The sequence below is a fragment of the Callorhinus ursinus genome, unplaced genomic scaffold (assembly GCF_003265705.2).
Source record: "Callorhinus ursinus isolate GAN/ISIS: 27379988/994484 unplaced genomic scaffold, GSC_fseal_2.0 scaffold4, whole genome shotgun sequence".
Lineage (NCBI taxonomy): Eukaryota > Metazoa > Chordata > Mammalia > Carnivora > Otariidae > Callorhinus > Callorhinus ursinus.
The window spans coordinates 71,612,840-71,628,314 of NW_027397066.1; the positions used below are offsets into that span (position 1 = coordinate 71,612,840).

The 15,475-nt window shown below is 41.9% G+C and overlaps 1 protein-coding gene across 1 annotated transcript; it reads left to right on the forward strand.

The window, feature by feature from the left end:
* Positions 1-14,713: 14,713 nt before the first annotated feature.
* Positions 14,714-15,353, forward strand: LOC112825470 (non-selective voltage-gated ion channel VDAC1-like). The gene is made up of 2 exons (XM_073891196.1): positions 14,714-14,978; positions 15,183-15,353. Exons 1-2 carry the CDS (start codon positions 14,838-14,840, stop codon positions 15,351-15,353), a joined length of 312 nt encoding a protein of 103 aa, XP_073747297.1. The 5' UTR covers positions 14,714-14,837.
* The last annotated feature ends 122 nt before the right edge of the window (positions 15,354-15,475 follow it).

A 15,475-nucleotide genomic window follows, 5' to 3' on the forward strand; every position in this document is an offset into this window, starting at 1 on the left:
CTGGGTGGTTCAGCTGTTAAGCGTCTGCCTTCGGCTTGGGTCGTGATCCCGGGGTCCTAGGATCAAGCCCCACATCGGGCTCCCTGCTCGGCAGGAAGCCTGCTTCTCCCTCTCTCACTCCCCCTGCTTGTGTTCCCTCTCTCGCTGTGTTTCTCTCTGTCAAATAAATAAAATCTTGAAAATAAATAAATAAATAAATAAATAAATAAATAAACAGTGTACTCAGTGAGAGAAATTATCTTTTTTTCTTAAAGATTTATTTGTTTAATGGGTATTAAGGAGGGCACGTACTGCATGGAGCACTGGGTGTTATATGAAAACAATGAATCGTGGATCACTACATCTAATGGCATATGGTGATTAATATAATGTAATAAAATAAAATTTAAAAAAGGACCCAAAACAACAACAACAAAAAAGATTTATTTGTTTATTCTAGAGAGAGAGAATGCGCAATGGGCGGGGAAGGGGAGAGGGAGAGGGAGAGAGAGAGTCTCAAGCAGACTCTACATTGAGAATGGAGCCCAGCACAGGGCTCAATCTCACAACTCTGAGATCATGACCTGACCCAAAATCAAGAGTCAGACACTTAATGGACTGAGCCACCCAAGTGCCCTGATAGAAATGATCTTAATATGAACATTTAATAAATAATTTTAGATAATAGCTGTCCATGTCAATATATACTTAAAAAAATAGACATTACTTTTTAGAGTAATTTTAGGTTCACAGCAAAACTGAGTGGAAAGTACCAAGAGTTCTCACATATATCATGGCCCCCTCATACATGCACAGTCTCCCCCACTACCAACATCTCTCACTGAAGTAGCACATTTGTTATAATCAGTGAACCTGTACTGACACATGGTTGTAACTCAAAGTCCATGGTTTTACATTAGGATTGACTCTTGGTGTTGTATGTTCTGTGTTTTGACAAATACATACTTTTTTTTTTAGTATAGTTGAGACCCAACGTTACATTCATTCCAGGTGTGCAACATAGTGATTTGTCAAGTTTATACATTATGCTGTACTCACAACACTATTACAGTATCATTGACTATATTCCTTACGCTGTGCCTTCTATTCCCATGACTTGTTCCTTTCATAACTGGAAGCCTGTATCTCCCACTCGCCTCCACCCATTTTGCCCATCTATCAGTGCACACTTAGGTTGTTTCCATAGCTTGGCTATTGTAAATAATGCTACAATAAACATAGGAATGCATATATCTTTTTGACTTTTTAAAATTTTCTTTTGGTAATACCCACTAGTAGAGTTACTGGAACATACGGTATTTCTATTTTTAATTTTTTGAGGAAACTCCATATTCTTTTTCACAGTAGTTGCACCAATTTACATTCTCACCAACAGTGTGGGAGGGTTCTTTTTCTCCACGCCCTCGCCAACACATGTTATTTCTTATCTTTCTGATTCTACCTATTCTGACAGGTATAAGGTGATATCTCATTATGGTTTTGATTTGCATTTCCCTGATGATTAGTGATGCTGAGCATTCTTTCTTTCTTTTTTTTTTTTTTAAGATTTTATTTATTTATTTGAGAGAGAGAGAATGAGAACCAGAGAGCACGAGAGGGAAGAGGGTCAGAGGGAGAAGCAAACTCCCTGCCGAGCAGGGAGCCCGATGCGGGACTCGATCCTGGGACTCCAGGATCATGACCTGAGCCGAAGGCAGTCGCCCAACCAACTGAGCCACCCAGGCGCCCTTGAGCATTCTTTCAAGTGTCTGTTGGCCATCTGCATGTCTTCTTTGGAAAAATGTCATTCAGGTCCTCTGCTCATTTTTAATTGGATTGTTTTTTGGTGTTGAGTTGTGTAAATTCTTTATATATTTTGGCTATGAATGCCTTATCAGATATAGCATTTGCAAGTATCTTCTCCCATTTAGTAGGCTGTCCTTTGGGTTTTTGTTTTTGGGGTTTTTGGTTTGTTTGTTTGTTTTATGTTTTTGATGGTTTCCTTTGCAGTGCAAAACGTTTTTATTTTGATGTAGTCCCAATAGTTTATTTTTGCTTTTGTTTCCCTTGCCTTACTTAGGAGACTTGTCCAGGAAAATTTTATAATCGATGGCGAAGAAATTACCGCCTGTGTTCTCATCTAGGATTTTCATGGTTTCAGGTCTCACGTTTAGGTCTTTAATCCACTTTGAGTTTATTTTTGCTTATGGTGTTAGAAAGTGATCCAAGTTTCATTCTTTTACATGTAGCTGTCCAGTTTTCCCAGCACTGTTTATCGAAAAGACTGTCTTTTCCCCATTGTATGTTCTTGCCTCCTTTATCATAGATTAATTGACCATATAAGCATGAGTTTATTTCTGGGCTCTCTATTCTGTTCTACTGATCTATGTGTCTAATTTCGGGCCAGATCCATACTGCTTTGATTACTACAGCTTTGCAGTATATCTTGAAATCTTGAATAATGATACCTCCAGCCTTGTTTTTCTTTTTTCTTTTTTTTTTAAATTTGATTTCATATGGATTTTTTTTTTAGATTTTATTTATTTATTCATGAGAGACAGAGAGAGAGAGAGAGAGAGAGAGAGAGGCAGAGGGAGAAGCAGGCTCCCAAGGAGCAGGGAGCCTGATGCGGGACTCGATCCCAAGACCCTGGGATCATGACCTGAGCCGAAGGCAAATGTTCAACCATCTGAGCCACCCAGGCGCCCTCCAGCCTTGTTTTTCTTTCTCAATATTGCATTGGCTATTCTGGGTCTTTTGTGGTTCCATACATATTTTAGTATTATTTGTTCTAGTTTTGTGAAAAATGATGTTGGTATTTGGATAGGGTTTGCACTGAATCTGTAGATGGCTTTGGGTAGTGATAAATATATATATAATGGCTGCATGGAGTACTATATTATGGGTTTGCCATGCATACTTTAAATAATTGTTTGACAATAAAGTTCATTTTGAATTTTTTCCACTATATATAATACAGATGATACAATGTTTATTAAAGCCCTTGCTATTTTAACTTATCAATCAATATGAAAATAAGATTGATGCATAGAAAAATCAACAGACAAATGAATAGGCAATTTATAGAAGAAATATAAATGGCCAATATAAAATAAGAAGTTGCTCAATCTCATTAATAATCAAAGAAATGGGGGCGCCTGGGTGGCTCAGTTGGTTAAGCAGCTGCCTTCGGCTCAGGTCATAATCCCAGGGTCCTGGGATCGAGCCCCACATCGGGCTCCCTGTTCCATGGGGAACCTGCTGCTCCCTCTCCCTCTGCCTGCCTCTCTGCCTACTTGCTCTCTCTCTGTATCTCTCTACCAAATAAATAAATAAAATCTTTAAAAAAAACTTTAAAAAAAAATAATCAAAGAAATGGGAATTGGAACAAGACATCATTTTCAGGGGACATAGACTGGTGAAGATGAAAAAGATTAATAACATCAGGGCTATAAACTGGGGGTGAGAGGGTAAATTATTACACCCTCATAGGAGGACAATATAGCAACATGTTACAACAGTCAAAATGTACAGGTCTTTTGAATTATTTTTAACTTTTTAAAACCTGTGGTGAGGGCGCCTGGGTGGCTCAGTTGGTTAAGCGACTGCCTTCGGCTCAGGTCATGATCCTGGAGTCCCGGGATCGAGTCCCACATCGGTCTCCCTGCTCGGCAGGGAGTCTGCTTCTCTCTCTGACCCTCTTCCCTCTCATGTGCTCTCTCTCTCAAATAAATAAATAAAATCTTTAAATAAATAAATAAATAAATAAATAAATAAAATCTGTGGTGATAATATTATTGTTATGTTAAATACCTTTTATCTTTTAGAGATAAATATTGAAATATTACTAATGAAATTTTATGATTACTTGGATTGCTTCAAAACAGTCTGATGAGGGGGTGGAGGGAAAATGGGAAGGGGCATAGATGAAACAAAACTTGCCACAGGTTCTCATTTGTTGAAGCTAAAAGTGATAAATATATATTTGGTCTTTGTCCTTGGTTCCTGAAACACAGCTCCTAAATCCCTTGGAATGTCTTAGGTGCATCTTTTGTTCTAATGAGGATACTTTTGGTGGGCCCCTAGTTAGCTTCAGGATGAGGACTAGTCAGTCACCAGAAAGACCAAGGCATGACTAGAGGATTGGAAGTTTTAGCCCCACTCCTTCAACTCTAAGGAGGAGAGAGGGGCTAGAGATTGATCTTCAGATTAATCAGCAATGACCAGTGATTTGCTCACTCATGCCTAGTAAAGGAACCTCTGAGTCAGTGAGCATATTGAGGTGCTGACAAGGTGGTGCTCTGGGGAAGACATGGTAATTCTGTGCCCTTCCCTCCATAACTTGCCCATGAATCTTTTTTATTTGGCTGTTCTAGAGTTGTATCCAGCAATGGACTAAATGTTTGTAGACTCTTCCCACTGCTGCCAAATTCATAAGTTGAAATTCTAACTCTCAATATGACAGTATTAGGAGATGGGTATTTTGGGAGGTAATTAGGTCATGAGGGTGGAGTCCTCATGATGAGACTTGTTTCCTTATAAAAAGGGATCACAGAGAGCTCTCTCCATCTTTTCTCCACAATGTGAAGATACAAGAAGTTAATAGTCTATAACCCAGAAGAGGGCTCTCACTAGGACCTGACCATGCTGGCACCCTGATCTCAGACTTCCAGCCTCCAGAACTGTGGGAAATGAACTTCTATTGCATATAAGCCACCCAGTCTATGGTACTTTGCACAGCCCAAAGAGACAAAGACATACTTTATAATAAACTGAATAGTAAGTAGAGCATTTCCTGAAATCTGTGAGTTTTTTAGCAAATTACTGAACCCGAGAAGGGGGTCATGAGAAACCTTGATTTATAGCTGGTTGGTAAGAAGTTCAGGTGGCTACCTGGGACTTGCGATTGCCATCTGAAGTTAGGGCAGCCTTGTGAGACTGAGCTCTTAACCTGTGAGGTCTGTGCTAGCTCCAGGTGGCTGATGTCAAAATTGAGTTAAATTGTAGGACATCCATTTGATGTGAGAAATATCGTCTGAGGGGTGCCTGGCTGGCTCAGTCAGTTAAGTGTCTGCCTTCAGCTCAGGTCATGATCCTGGAGTCCTGGCATCAAGCCCTGCATCAAGCGTCCTGCTCAGCAGGGAGTCTGCTTCTCCCTCTCCCTCTGCCTCCCACCCCCGTGCTCTCTCTCTCTTAAATAAATAAATAAATAAATAAATAAATAAATAAATAAATAAATAAAATCCTTAAAAGAAGAACAAGTGTTCTCTGAGGGGTGCCTGGCTGGCTCAGTTGGTACAGCATACAATCAAATTGATACCTAAATTAACAATCATAATTAGTTATCTATTGCTGCACCACAAATTACTCCAAAACTCTGTTGCTTGAAGAACAACAAACATTTATTAGTTTATATAATCCTGAGAGTCAGGAATTTGGGAGCAGCTTAGGGTCTCTGCTTGGGGTCTCTCATGAGGTTGCAGTCAAGATATCAATCAGAGTTGCTGTCATACGATGGTTTGACTGGGGCTGGAGGTCCTCTTCTAAGATGGTTCTCTCTCATGGCTGGTAAGTGGTTAGTATAGGAGGCTTCGGCTCCATACCACAAACACTCGTGTGAGTATCCTCATGACCTGAAAGCTAGTATCCTCCAGAACAAGTGATCCAAGGCAAGAGGCAGAAGTCTCACTGTGTGACCCAGCCTTAGAAGCCACCCTCCATCATTTCTGCAACATGAATATCAAGAAGCAAGAACCACTGGGGGCTACTTGGGAGGCTAGCTACCACAGTTAATGACAGAATGAGCATAAAAAGTGTGCATATGAAAGTGATTTTATTCTACTCCTTTATTTGCAGTTTAATATCAATGTTCTGGCTTTATAGCTTCTTTTGACCCTCCAAATCTACTCTCCACCCTTTCCTGTCCCAAGAAGCTCACCTTTATGGATCATACCAAAGGGTTCCCTTGCCCTCTGACTTCAGTTAAGTTCATCCAATGGGGAACCCTAGAACGTAGGGTTCCCTAGGATGGAAGGGAATAGGAGCATTAACTCTCTTTGTTCCCTTTCTCAGGCTGTTTCTCTTGCCCAAATGTCACAGTTCTTTTCAAGGCAGTCCTTGCATTCCTTTCAATAACCACTCCCTCCCCTCATCCCTTCAGACCTAGGGATGTTAACCACCCTGCTGCTGCTGACCCCAGGTTAAGGCATTCTCTTGTGGTGATGCTACACCTTACAACTTTGTGGGCAAAGATCACTTCCTCAAATGACCTAACTTGAGTGAAACCCAGTTTTCTGTTGAGATTCTGACTAATACAGTGCTAAACAGGCAAATGGCAAATTTATGTACAGCTCTTATACCCAAATAGCCTCCAAAAGAATGTCTCTGGGGCACCTGGGTGGCTCAGTCGGTTGAGTGTCTGCCTTCGGCTCAGGTCATGATCCCAGGGTTCTGGATCGAGCCCCACATCAGGATCCCTCTCCTGCCTGCTGCTCCCCCTGCTTGTGGTCTCTCCCTCTCTCTCTGTCAAAAAATAAATAAATAAAATCTTCAAAACAAAACAATGTCTCTGATGTTTGGGGTTATTTCTGCTGCTTCTTAGAATTTTGCTTCCTTTCTTCCTCCTTCCTTCTCCAGCTCATCCAACCTTCGCTTGACCTCTCAGCTTGCCTGGTGGCTCAGATTGGTTTTCAGTGCCCAGTCTTGGAGAGTTTAAAGAAAAAGGAAGGTAAGATTCCTGGATACAGTAGGATGCCCTAGCCCTACAGCTTTTTATTTACTGTCTTCCACCCTTTGGGTGGACCCTGGAAAATCTGTGAATGGGTGTTCCCTACCACTTGGATGCCCACATGATTTTGAGGTTGATACTCATGTGCTGGAATACTGGGGCAGAAAAGACAAAAAAAGGTCTGGTTCTCTGATGACCGTGGAGCCTCCACACAGTCACTGCCTACTTCCAGACTTCTTTGATACACAAGAGAAATGAACGTCTCTCTTGATTAAGCCACTATTCTTTCAGGTTTTCTGTCACATGCAGGTGAGCTTAATGCAAATCACTACAATGCACTTCGGATAGAACATCTTGGTATCTAGAAAATATCTGGCTATTCCAGTCACTGCAACAAATCCACAGAATGGTTACACCCAATCTGCCCCTGCACGTCTTTAAAATTCCTCCACAGACTGCATGTGTCAGGGACAGGCAAAGCTGTAAGACTTCACTCTGTCCTTCAGTGGCTTATAGAGGAGAGAGACTCTCTCTAGTCAACACAAGATGGTGATATTAAAAGGGAAGCGGGCAAGTCCATGTTGGAATTTATAGAAGAAAAGAAATGTGGTAAAGCCTCAGACTGACAGAAATACTGGGGGTTATAGCTCCAGAGTTGCAGACCCCGGAGCACCTCATCTCCAATCAGAGATCATCAGCTCCCTCCTTCTTTTCCTTTAACTACAGCCTGCTCCCGGCTGTACTGAAAGCAGCCAGCACTGCTGTGGTGAATTCCAGATACCACTGTCCGGCAATAGAGACCTTGAGGGACAAGTCCCGAGGTGGGGGCTGGGGGATGAAATCCAAGGGATATAAGTGTGGAGGTGGAAAGAAGATGTGGCCCCCGTTCTCCATTTTGAATAGATGAATGCATTTCTCATAGAAACATTCCTGCTTTTGTTTGCCAGTCTTTCTTGGTTATACTGCAGGTTGGAAAGATTTCTGGTCTGACCAGAAAACTAACTACCATAATTTCTAACATCACTTTAAAGGGAAATACATTCCAAGTTAAGAGGAACCTGGCTGGCTCAGTCAGAAGAGCATGTCACTCTTGATCTTGGGGTCGTGAGTTCAAGGTTGGGTCTAGAGATTCTTAAAAATAAAATCTTTTTTTTTTAAATAAAATAAAGGGAAATGCAGTCTGAATTATAAACAACCAATTAAAAAATGTTCTTAATGCATAACCATTCATTCATTCAACAACTGGGCGCCTGGGTGGCTCAGTCGGTTAAGCGACTGCCTTCGGCTCAGGTCATGATCCTGGAGTCCCGGGATCGAGTCCCGCATCAGGCTCCTGAGTCTGCTTCTCCCTCTGACCCTCTTCCCTCTCGTGCTCTCCATCTCTCATTCTCTCTCTCTCAAATAAATAAATAAAATCTTCAAAAAAAAAAAATAGAACATTCATTCAACAACTGTTCCTTAAGAGCCTACTAGCTGCAAGTACTGTTCCAGATGTTAGTAATGCAGCAGTGAAGAAAATAAAATAAAATGCTTCCTATTAAGAAACGTTTTTTAAAACGTGGAAATAAGGGCGCCTGGGTGGCTCAGTTGGTTGAGCGACTGCCTTCAGCTCAGGTCATGATCCTGGAGTCCCGGGATCGAGTCCCACATTGCGGGGGGGGGTCCCTGCTCAGCAGGGAGTCTGCTTCTCCCTCTGACCCTCTTCCCTCTCGTGCTCTCTATCTGTCATTCTCGCTCTCTCAAATAAATAAATAAAATCTTTAAAAAATAAATAAATAAAACATGGAAATAAGGCAGGGTGCTTGGGTGGCTCAGATGGTTAAGCATCTACCTTCAGCTTGGGTCGTGATCCCAGGGTCCTGGGATCCAGCCCCGCATGGGACTCCCTGCTCAGTGGGGAGTCTGCTTCTCCCTCTCCCTCTGCCACTCCCCCTGCTTGTGCTCTCTGTCTCTCTCGCTCTCTCAAGTAAATTAAAAAAATCTTTTAAAATTAAAAAAAAATAATCTAGGGGGAATACACTTTGTTCAAATTATTGTTTGCTCCTGATTAAAGGTTCCAGTCTTAGTGAAGTTACATGTTTTTTCCCATAAAGATGCAAATAATTTCTATCCAGTAAAAAAGATTATAACCACAAAGGTTACTATTAATTGCCCTGAAGAACATTAACCAGTTTTGTATCTAAGCTAGATATCTTATTCTAACATTCCTTTATTAAACTGGAACCAGCTTTACAATCTTGATGACTCCCTATTAATTAATTAGTTGAATAAATATTGATAAATATAAATAAATATTTAATAATATAATAAATAAAAATAATTGAATAAATATGTTCATTATATATTTGTATGACAATCATATTGTTTAACTTTTTAAAAATTATACTTTGACAATCTCTTCATGGAGTTTATAATATAGTTACATATCTTCTTTGCTTTCTTTTTTTTTTAAAGCTTATATATTTACTTTGTAAGTAATCTCTACACCCAACATGGGGTTCAAACTCATGACCCCAAGATCAAGAGTCACATTCTCTTCTGACTGAGCTAGCCAGCACCCCCCTTTTGCTTTCTTTTTCCAGTTTGGGGTTCAAACTAGTGGGCTACCATGACATAATACTTCCTATTCAATTTTCTCTTTCCTTAAAGAAAAGCACAGCTGGTGACATCACAATCCCAGACTTCAAGCTCTATTACAAAGCTCTAATCATCATGACAGTATGGTGCTGGCACAAAAACAGACACGTAGATCAATGGAACAGAATAGAGAACCCAGAAATGGACCCTCAACTCAATGGTCAACTAATCTTCAGCAAAGCAGGAAAGACTATCCAATGGAAAAAAGACAGTCTCTTCCACAAATGGTGTTGGGAAAATTGGACAGCCACATGTAGAAGAGTGAAACTGGACCGTTTCCTTACACCACACACAAAAATAGACTCAAAATGGATGAAAGACCTAAATGTGAGACAAGAATCCGTAAAAATTCTAAAGGAGAACACAGGCAGCAACCTCTTTTTTTTTTTTTTAAGATTTTATTTGTTTCTTTGACAGAGAGAGACACAGCGAGAGAGGGAACACAGCTGGGGGAGTGGGAGAGGGAGAAGCAGGCTCCCCGCCTAGGAGGGAGCTCGATGCAGGACTCAATCCCAGAACCCTGGGATCATGACCTGAGCCAAAGGCAGATGCTTAATGACTGAACCACCCAGGCACCCTGGCAGCAACCTCTTTGACCTCAGCCACAGCAACTTCTTCCGAGAAACATCGTCAAAGGCAAAGGAAGCAAGGGCAAAAATGAACTATTGGGACTTCGTCAAGATAAAAAGCTTTTGCACAGCAAAGGAAACAGTCAACAAAACCAAAAGACGGACCAACAGACTGGGAGAAGATATTTGCAAATGACATATCAGATAAAGGGCTAGTATACAAAATCTATAAAGAACTTATCAAACTCAACACCCAAAGAACAAATTATCCAATCAAGAAATGGGCAAAAGACATGAACAGACATTTCTGCAAAGAAGACATACAAATGGCCAACAGACACATGAAAAAATACTCAACATCACTTGGCATCAGGGAAATACAAATCAAAACCACAATGAGATACCACCTCACACCAGTCAGAATGGTTAAAATTAGTAAGTCAGGAAACAACAGATGTTGGCGAGGATGCAGAGAAAGGGGAACCCTCCTACACTTTTGGTGGGAATGCAAGTTGGTTCAGCCACTCTGGAAAACAGTATGGAGGTTCCTCAAAAAGTTGAAAATAGAGCTACCCTATGACCCTGCAATTGCATTCCTGGGTATTTACCCCAAAAATACAAATGTAGTGATCCGAAGGGGCACCTGCACCCCAATGTTTATAGCAGCAATGTCCACAATAGCCAAGCTATGGAAAGAGCCCAGATGTCCACTGACAGATGAATGGATAAAGAAGGTGTGGTATATATATATACAATGGAATGCTACTCAGCCATCAAAAAATGAAATCTTGCCACTTGCAATGATGTGGATGGAACTAGAGGGTGTGCTAAGCAAAATATGTCAATCAGAGAAAGACAATTATCATATGATCTCACTGATATGTGGAACTTAAGAAACAAAACAGAGGATCATAGGGGGAGAGAGGAAAAAAATAAAACAAAATCAGAGAGGGAGACAAACCATAAGAGACTCTTTTTTTTTTTTTTTAATTTATTTGACAGAGACACAGTGAGGGAAGGAACACAAGCAGGGGGAGTGGGAGAGGGAGAAGCAGGCTTCCTGCTGAGCAGGGAGCCTGATACGGGGCTCCATCCCAGGACCCTGGGATCATGACCTTAGCCAAAGGCAGATGCTTAACCGACTGAGCCACCCAGGCGCCCCAACCATAAGAGACTCTTAAGCATAGGAAACAAATTGAGGGTTGCTGGAGGGGAGAGGGTGGGGGGATTGGGTAACTGGGTAATGGACATTAAGGAGGGTATGTGATGTAATGAACACTGGGTATTATATAAGACTGATGAATCACTGACCTCTACCTCTGAAACCAATAATACATTATATGTTAATTGAATTTAAATAAAAAGAAATAAGTTAAAAAACATTTTTCTCTTTCCTTAGGTTTTTTTTGGATAGTAAATGGAGGAGACCAGAATGTCACCCCAAAATATTCCTCGTTGACATAAAAATTATTTCAAACTTAAGGCAATTAAGAAGCAGCAAACTCTCCTCTCTACTTGCCCTCTTTCTGCCTACAAGCAGGATATAAATTCTCCTTTTTCTGGAGACAGACTTATCAGCTCAAGGACAATAAACAAGCAATCTGTAAACAAACTTTACTCCATCAGCTTCCTCCCATCTATTTACCTTCCCTCAGTTTGCCACCCTTGGAAGCCTAAAACCACTTTCCTTTGTCCTGTCATTTCTCTATAAATGTATTGTTCTTTGTTAAGATCCCACAGACGCCAGAGTTCTAAGCCACTACTTTGAGTTGCTCTTCAAGTTTCTCCTATGTGATGTGCTGCACTGCACACATTAAATTCTTTGTTTTTCTCTCATTAATCTGTGTTTTTGTTGAAGAGCCCGGATGAAAACCTAAGATGAGTAAAGTTTTGCCTCCTCTACGTAAAGAAGCAGATCACTTAATGAACGTTTGTGTCTTCGTTCCCCAAGATCATATGCTGAAACTCTAATCACAATGTGATGGTGTCTGGAATTGCGGCCTTTGGGAGGTAATTAAGTCATGAGGGTGGAATCTTCAGCCAGAGAACTGGCTCTCATCCTCTACCATGTAAGGATACAAAAAGTCAGCAATCTACAGCTTAGAAAAGGACCTTTGCCAGAACCCAGCTCTGCCAGCACCCTGATCTCATACTTTCAGCCTCCAGAACTGTGAGAAATAGATTTCTATTATCGACGCATCACCCTCAGTCTATGGTAATTTGTTATAGCAGCCTGAACTAAGACATCCCCCTTACAAATATCATTTTGACTGTTTCTGCAATGCAGATGACAGTTAATGAAACCACTATCATCTAGTCTGGTTGCAAATAGGTATGCAAATATTTAGGGTTGGATTTTTACAGATCAAGTCAAGGACCAGAAAAGTTGGCTTCAGGGGCACCTGGGTGACTCAGTTGGTTAATTGTCTGACTCTTGATTTCGGCTCAGGTCATGATCTCAAAGTCATGAAATCAAACCCCACCCACATCGGGCTCTCACTCAGCATGGAGTCTGCTTAAGATTCTCTTTCTCCCTCTCCCTTTGCCCCTCCCCACCCCATTGCCCTCACTCTATCTAAATAAATGAATAAAATCTTAAAAAAAAAAAGTTTCAGCAGCAGGTCATGAGTCCATGGGCTACAGAAGAAAAAGCAGGCTTCCCTGGCTCTTAGTGTCTTATTAAATCACTCCTTGTATATAGCATCCCTTTCCCTTTCAATGTCTTTAGAGAGAGCACTGTGAATGAGATGTGCAAACTTCCTGCGAGGTTGAAACTTCAGGGCCACCCCGTCATCCAGCCCAGTGTTGAGGACCTGAGGTGACTTGGCAATATCTTTGTGCTTTGTGCCAAGTGCACCCCTGTTTACCCTGTGTGGGTTTTTTTTTTTACTCCCTTCTCTTTTGTTATCTTTTTTATTATTTTGATATTTATTCAAAAAGTCTTTATTGAGTGCCTATTGTATATGAAGCACTGTGGCAGTTAGGAATTAAATGGTAAGTCAAAACATAGTCCCCACCTCTCATGGAGTTTATAGTGATTATCCATGATCAATAACAACAATAATAACTAATACACATAGAATCATTACTATGTGCCAGGCCTTCCTCCAAGCACTGTACATTTATTATTTAATTCAAACAGCTAGAAAGGTATTATTTTTTAAAAGATTTATTTATTTATTTATTTGAGAGAGAGAGCACATGGGGGGGGAGGGTCAGAGGGAGAAGCAGACTCCCTGCCGAGCAGGGGCCTGATGTGGGACTCGATCCAGGGACTCCAGGATCATGACCTGAGCCGAAGGCAGTCGCTTAACAAATTGAGCCACCCAGGCGCCCTAGAAAGGTATTATTGTCACCACTTTATAGATAAGGAAACCAAGGCAAGGAAAGTCAGAAATTTGCCCAGTCACATGGCTACAAGTGGTGGAACTTGTCACCACTTTCCTGTCTTCACCGTCCTATCAAAGTAGATGTCACCTGAGGTGTTATACTAATCCATTTACTCATTCATCCACTCATCACACTGTTATTAAACATCTTTGATGTGCCAAGGATGTGGCTGTGGTTTTGGACAAACAGAATTAGGAGCAGTCCCTGTCATTGAGTAGATCACAATTTACTGAGAAAGATAGACCCATAAACACATAATTCCTGCCTAACCTGTCAATTAGAAATGCAGGGCTACATACCAAGCGGAATGGAAACAAAGAAGTGGAAGTGACTCACTTTTGTCTAGGATTGCTGAGAAAGACTTTACAGAAGAGAAAATGTTTTATTAGTGTCTTGAGGCTTAATAGCAACTCATTAGTTAAAGAATAATAGAGAGGGGTGCCTGGGTGGCTCAGTTGGTTGGGCGACTGCCTCCGGCTCAGGTCATGATCCTGGAGTCCCGGGATCGGGTCCCGCATCGGGCTCCCTGCTCAGCAGGGAGTCTGCTTCTCCCTCTGACCCTCCCCCCTCTCATGTGCTCTCTCTCATTCTCTCTCTCTTTCAAATAAATAAATAAAATCTTTAAAAAAAAAAAAAGAATAATAGAGAGAATATCCAGAGAAAGGAGAGAACATAAGGAGAGGCCTGGAGTCATGCCAGTACCAGGTGTGTGAGCATTGTAGGTGGGTGGGAAGTAGCAGGACTTAAGGATCAGAAGTTGAGTTGGGGCTCTGTTGCTCATGCTACCCAGCCTGACACCACTACCCATGAGCCAGGGATGGCTGTGCCTCCCATGAATGCTCATCTTGGCAAATTTGCCAGGGATGTCTTCACCAAGGGCTATGGATTTGGCTTCATAAAACCTGATTTGGAAACAAAATCTGAGGGGCATCTGGGTGGCTCAGTCAGTTAAGCCTCTGCCTTCAGCTCCGGTCATGATCCCAGGGTCCTGGGATTGAACCCCGCATCGGGCTCCCCACTCTGCGGGAAGCCTGCTTCTCCCTCTCCCACTCCCCCTGCTTGTGTTCCCTCTCTCGCTGTGTCTCTCTCTGTCAAATAAATAAATAAAATCTTTAAAAAAAAGAAAGAAAGAAAAATCTGAGAATGAACTGGAGTGTACAAGCTTAGGTTTTGCCAACACTGAGACCAACCACCAAGGTGAGGGTTAGCCTGGAAACCAAGTACAGATGCACCAAACATGGTCTGATGTCTGTGGAGAAATGGAACACTGCCAACACACGAGGCATGGAGATCTTTGTGGAAGATCAGCTTGCATGTGGACTGAAGCTGACTTTTGATTCATCCTCTCACTAAATATGGGGGATAGGGGCAGGATGCTGGGGGTGGGGGATAAAGGTGTGGGATGCTAAAATCAGGACAGAGCATAAGTGAGAGTGTATCAGCCTGGATGTGGATTTCTACATGACTGGGCCGTCAGTCTGGGATGCTCAGGTGCCAGGTCAAGAAGGTTGGCTGGCTGGTTGGCTAGCTCCCAGATGAATTCTGAGACCACAAAATCTGGGGGGACCCAGAGCAACTTTGCAGTTGGCTACAAGACTGATGAACTGCAACTTCACACTAATGTAAATGACAGGATAGAGTTTAGTGGCTCCATTTATCAGAAGGTGAACAAGAAGGTGGGCGCCTGGGTGGTTCAGTCGCTAAGTGTCTGCCTTCAGTTCAGGTCATGATCCCAGAGTTCTGGGATCAAGCCCCACATCAGGCTCCCTGCTCCATGGGAAGACTGCTTCTCCCCCTCCCACTCCCCCTGCTTGTGTTCCCTCTTTCTCTCTGTGTCTCTCTCTCTGTCAAATAAATAAATAAAATCTTTAAAAAAGAAGTTGGAGACTAATGTTCATCTGGTCTGGACAGCAGGAACTAGTAACACTCACGTCGGAATAGCAACCAAGTATCAGATGGACCCTGATGCCCATTTCCCGACTGAAGTGAACAACTCCAGCCTGATGGGTTTAGGATATATTCAGACCCTAAAGCCAGGGGTGTCGGACTGACACTGTCAGCTCTGCTGGGTGGCAACATTGTCAACACTGGTGGCCACAAGCTTGGTCTAGGCCTGGAATGCAAGCATAATTGAATACTGTGCAACCGTTTAATTTTAAACTATTTTGCAGGG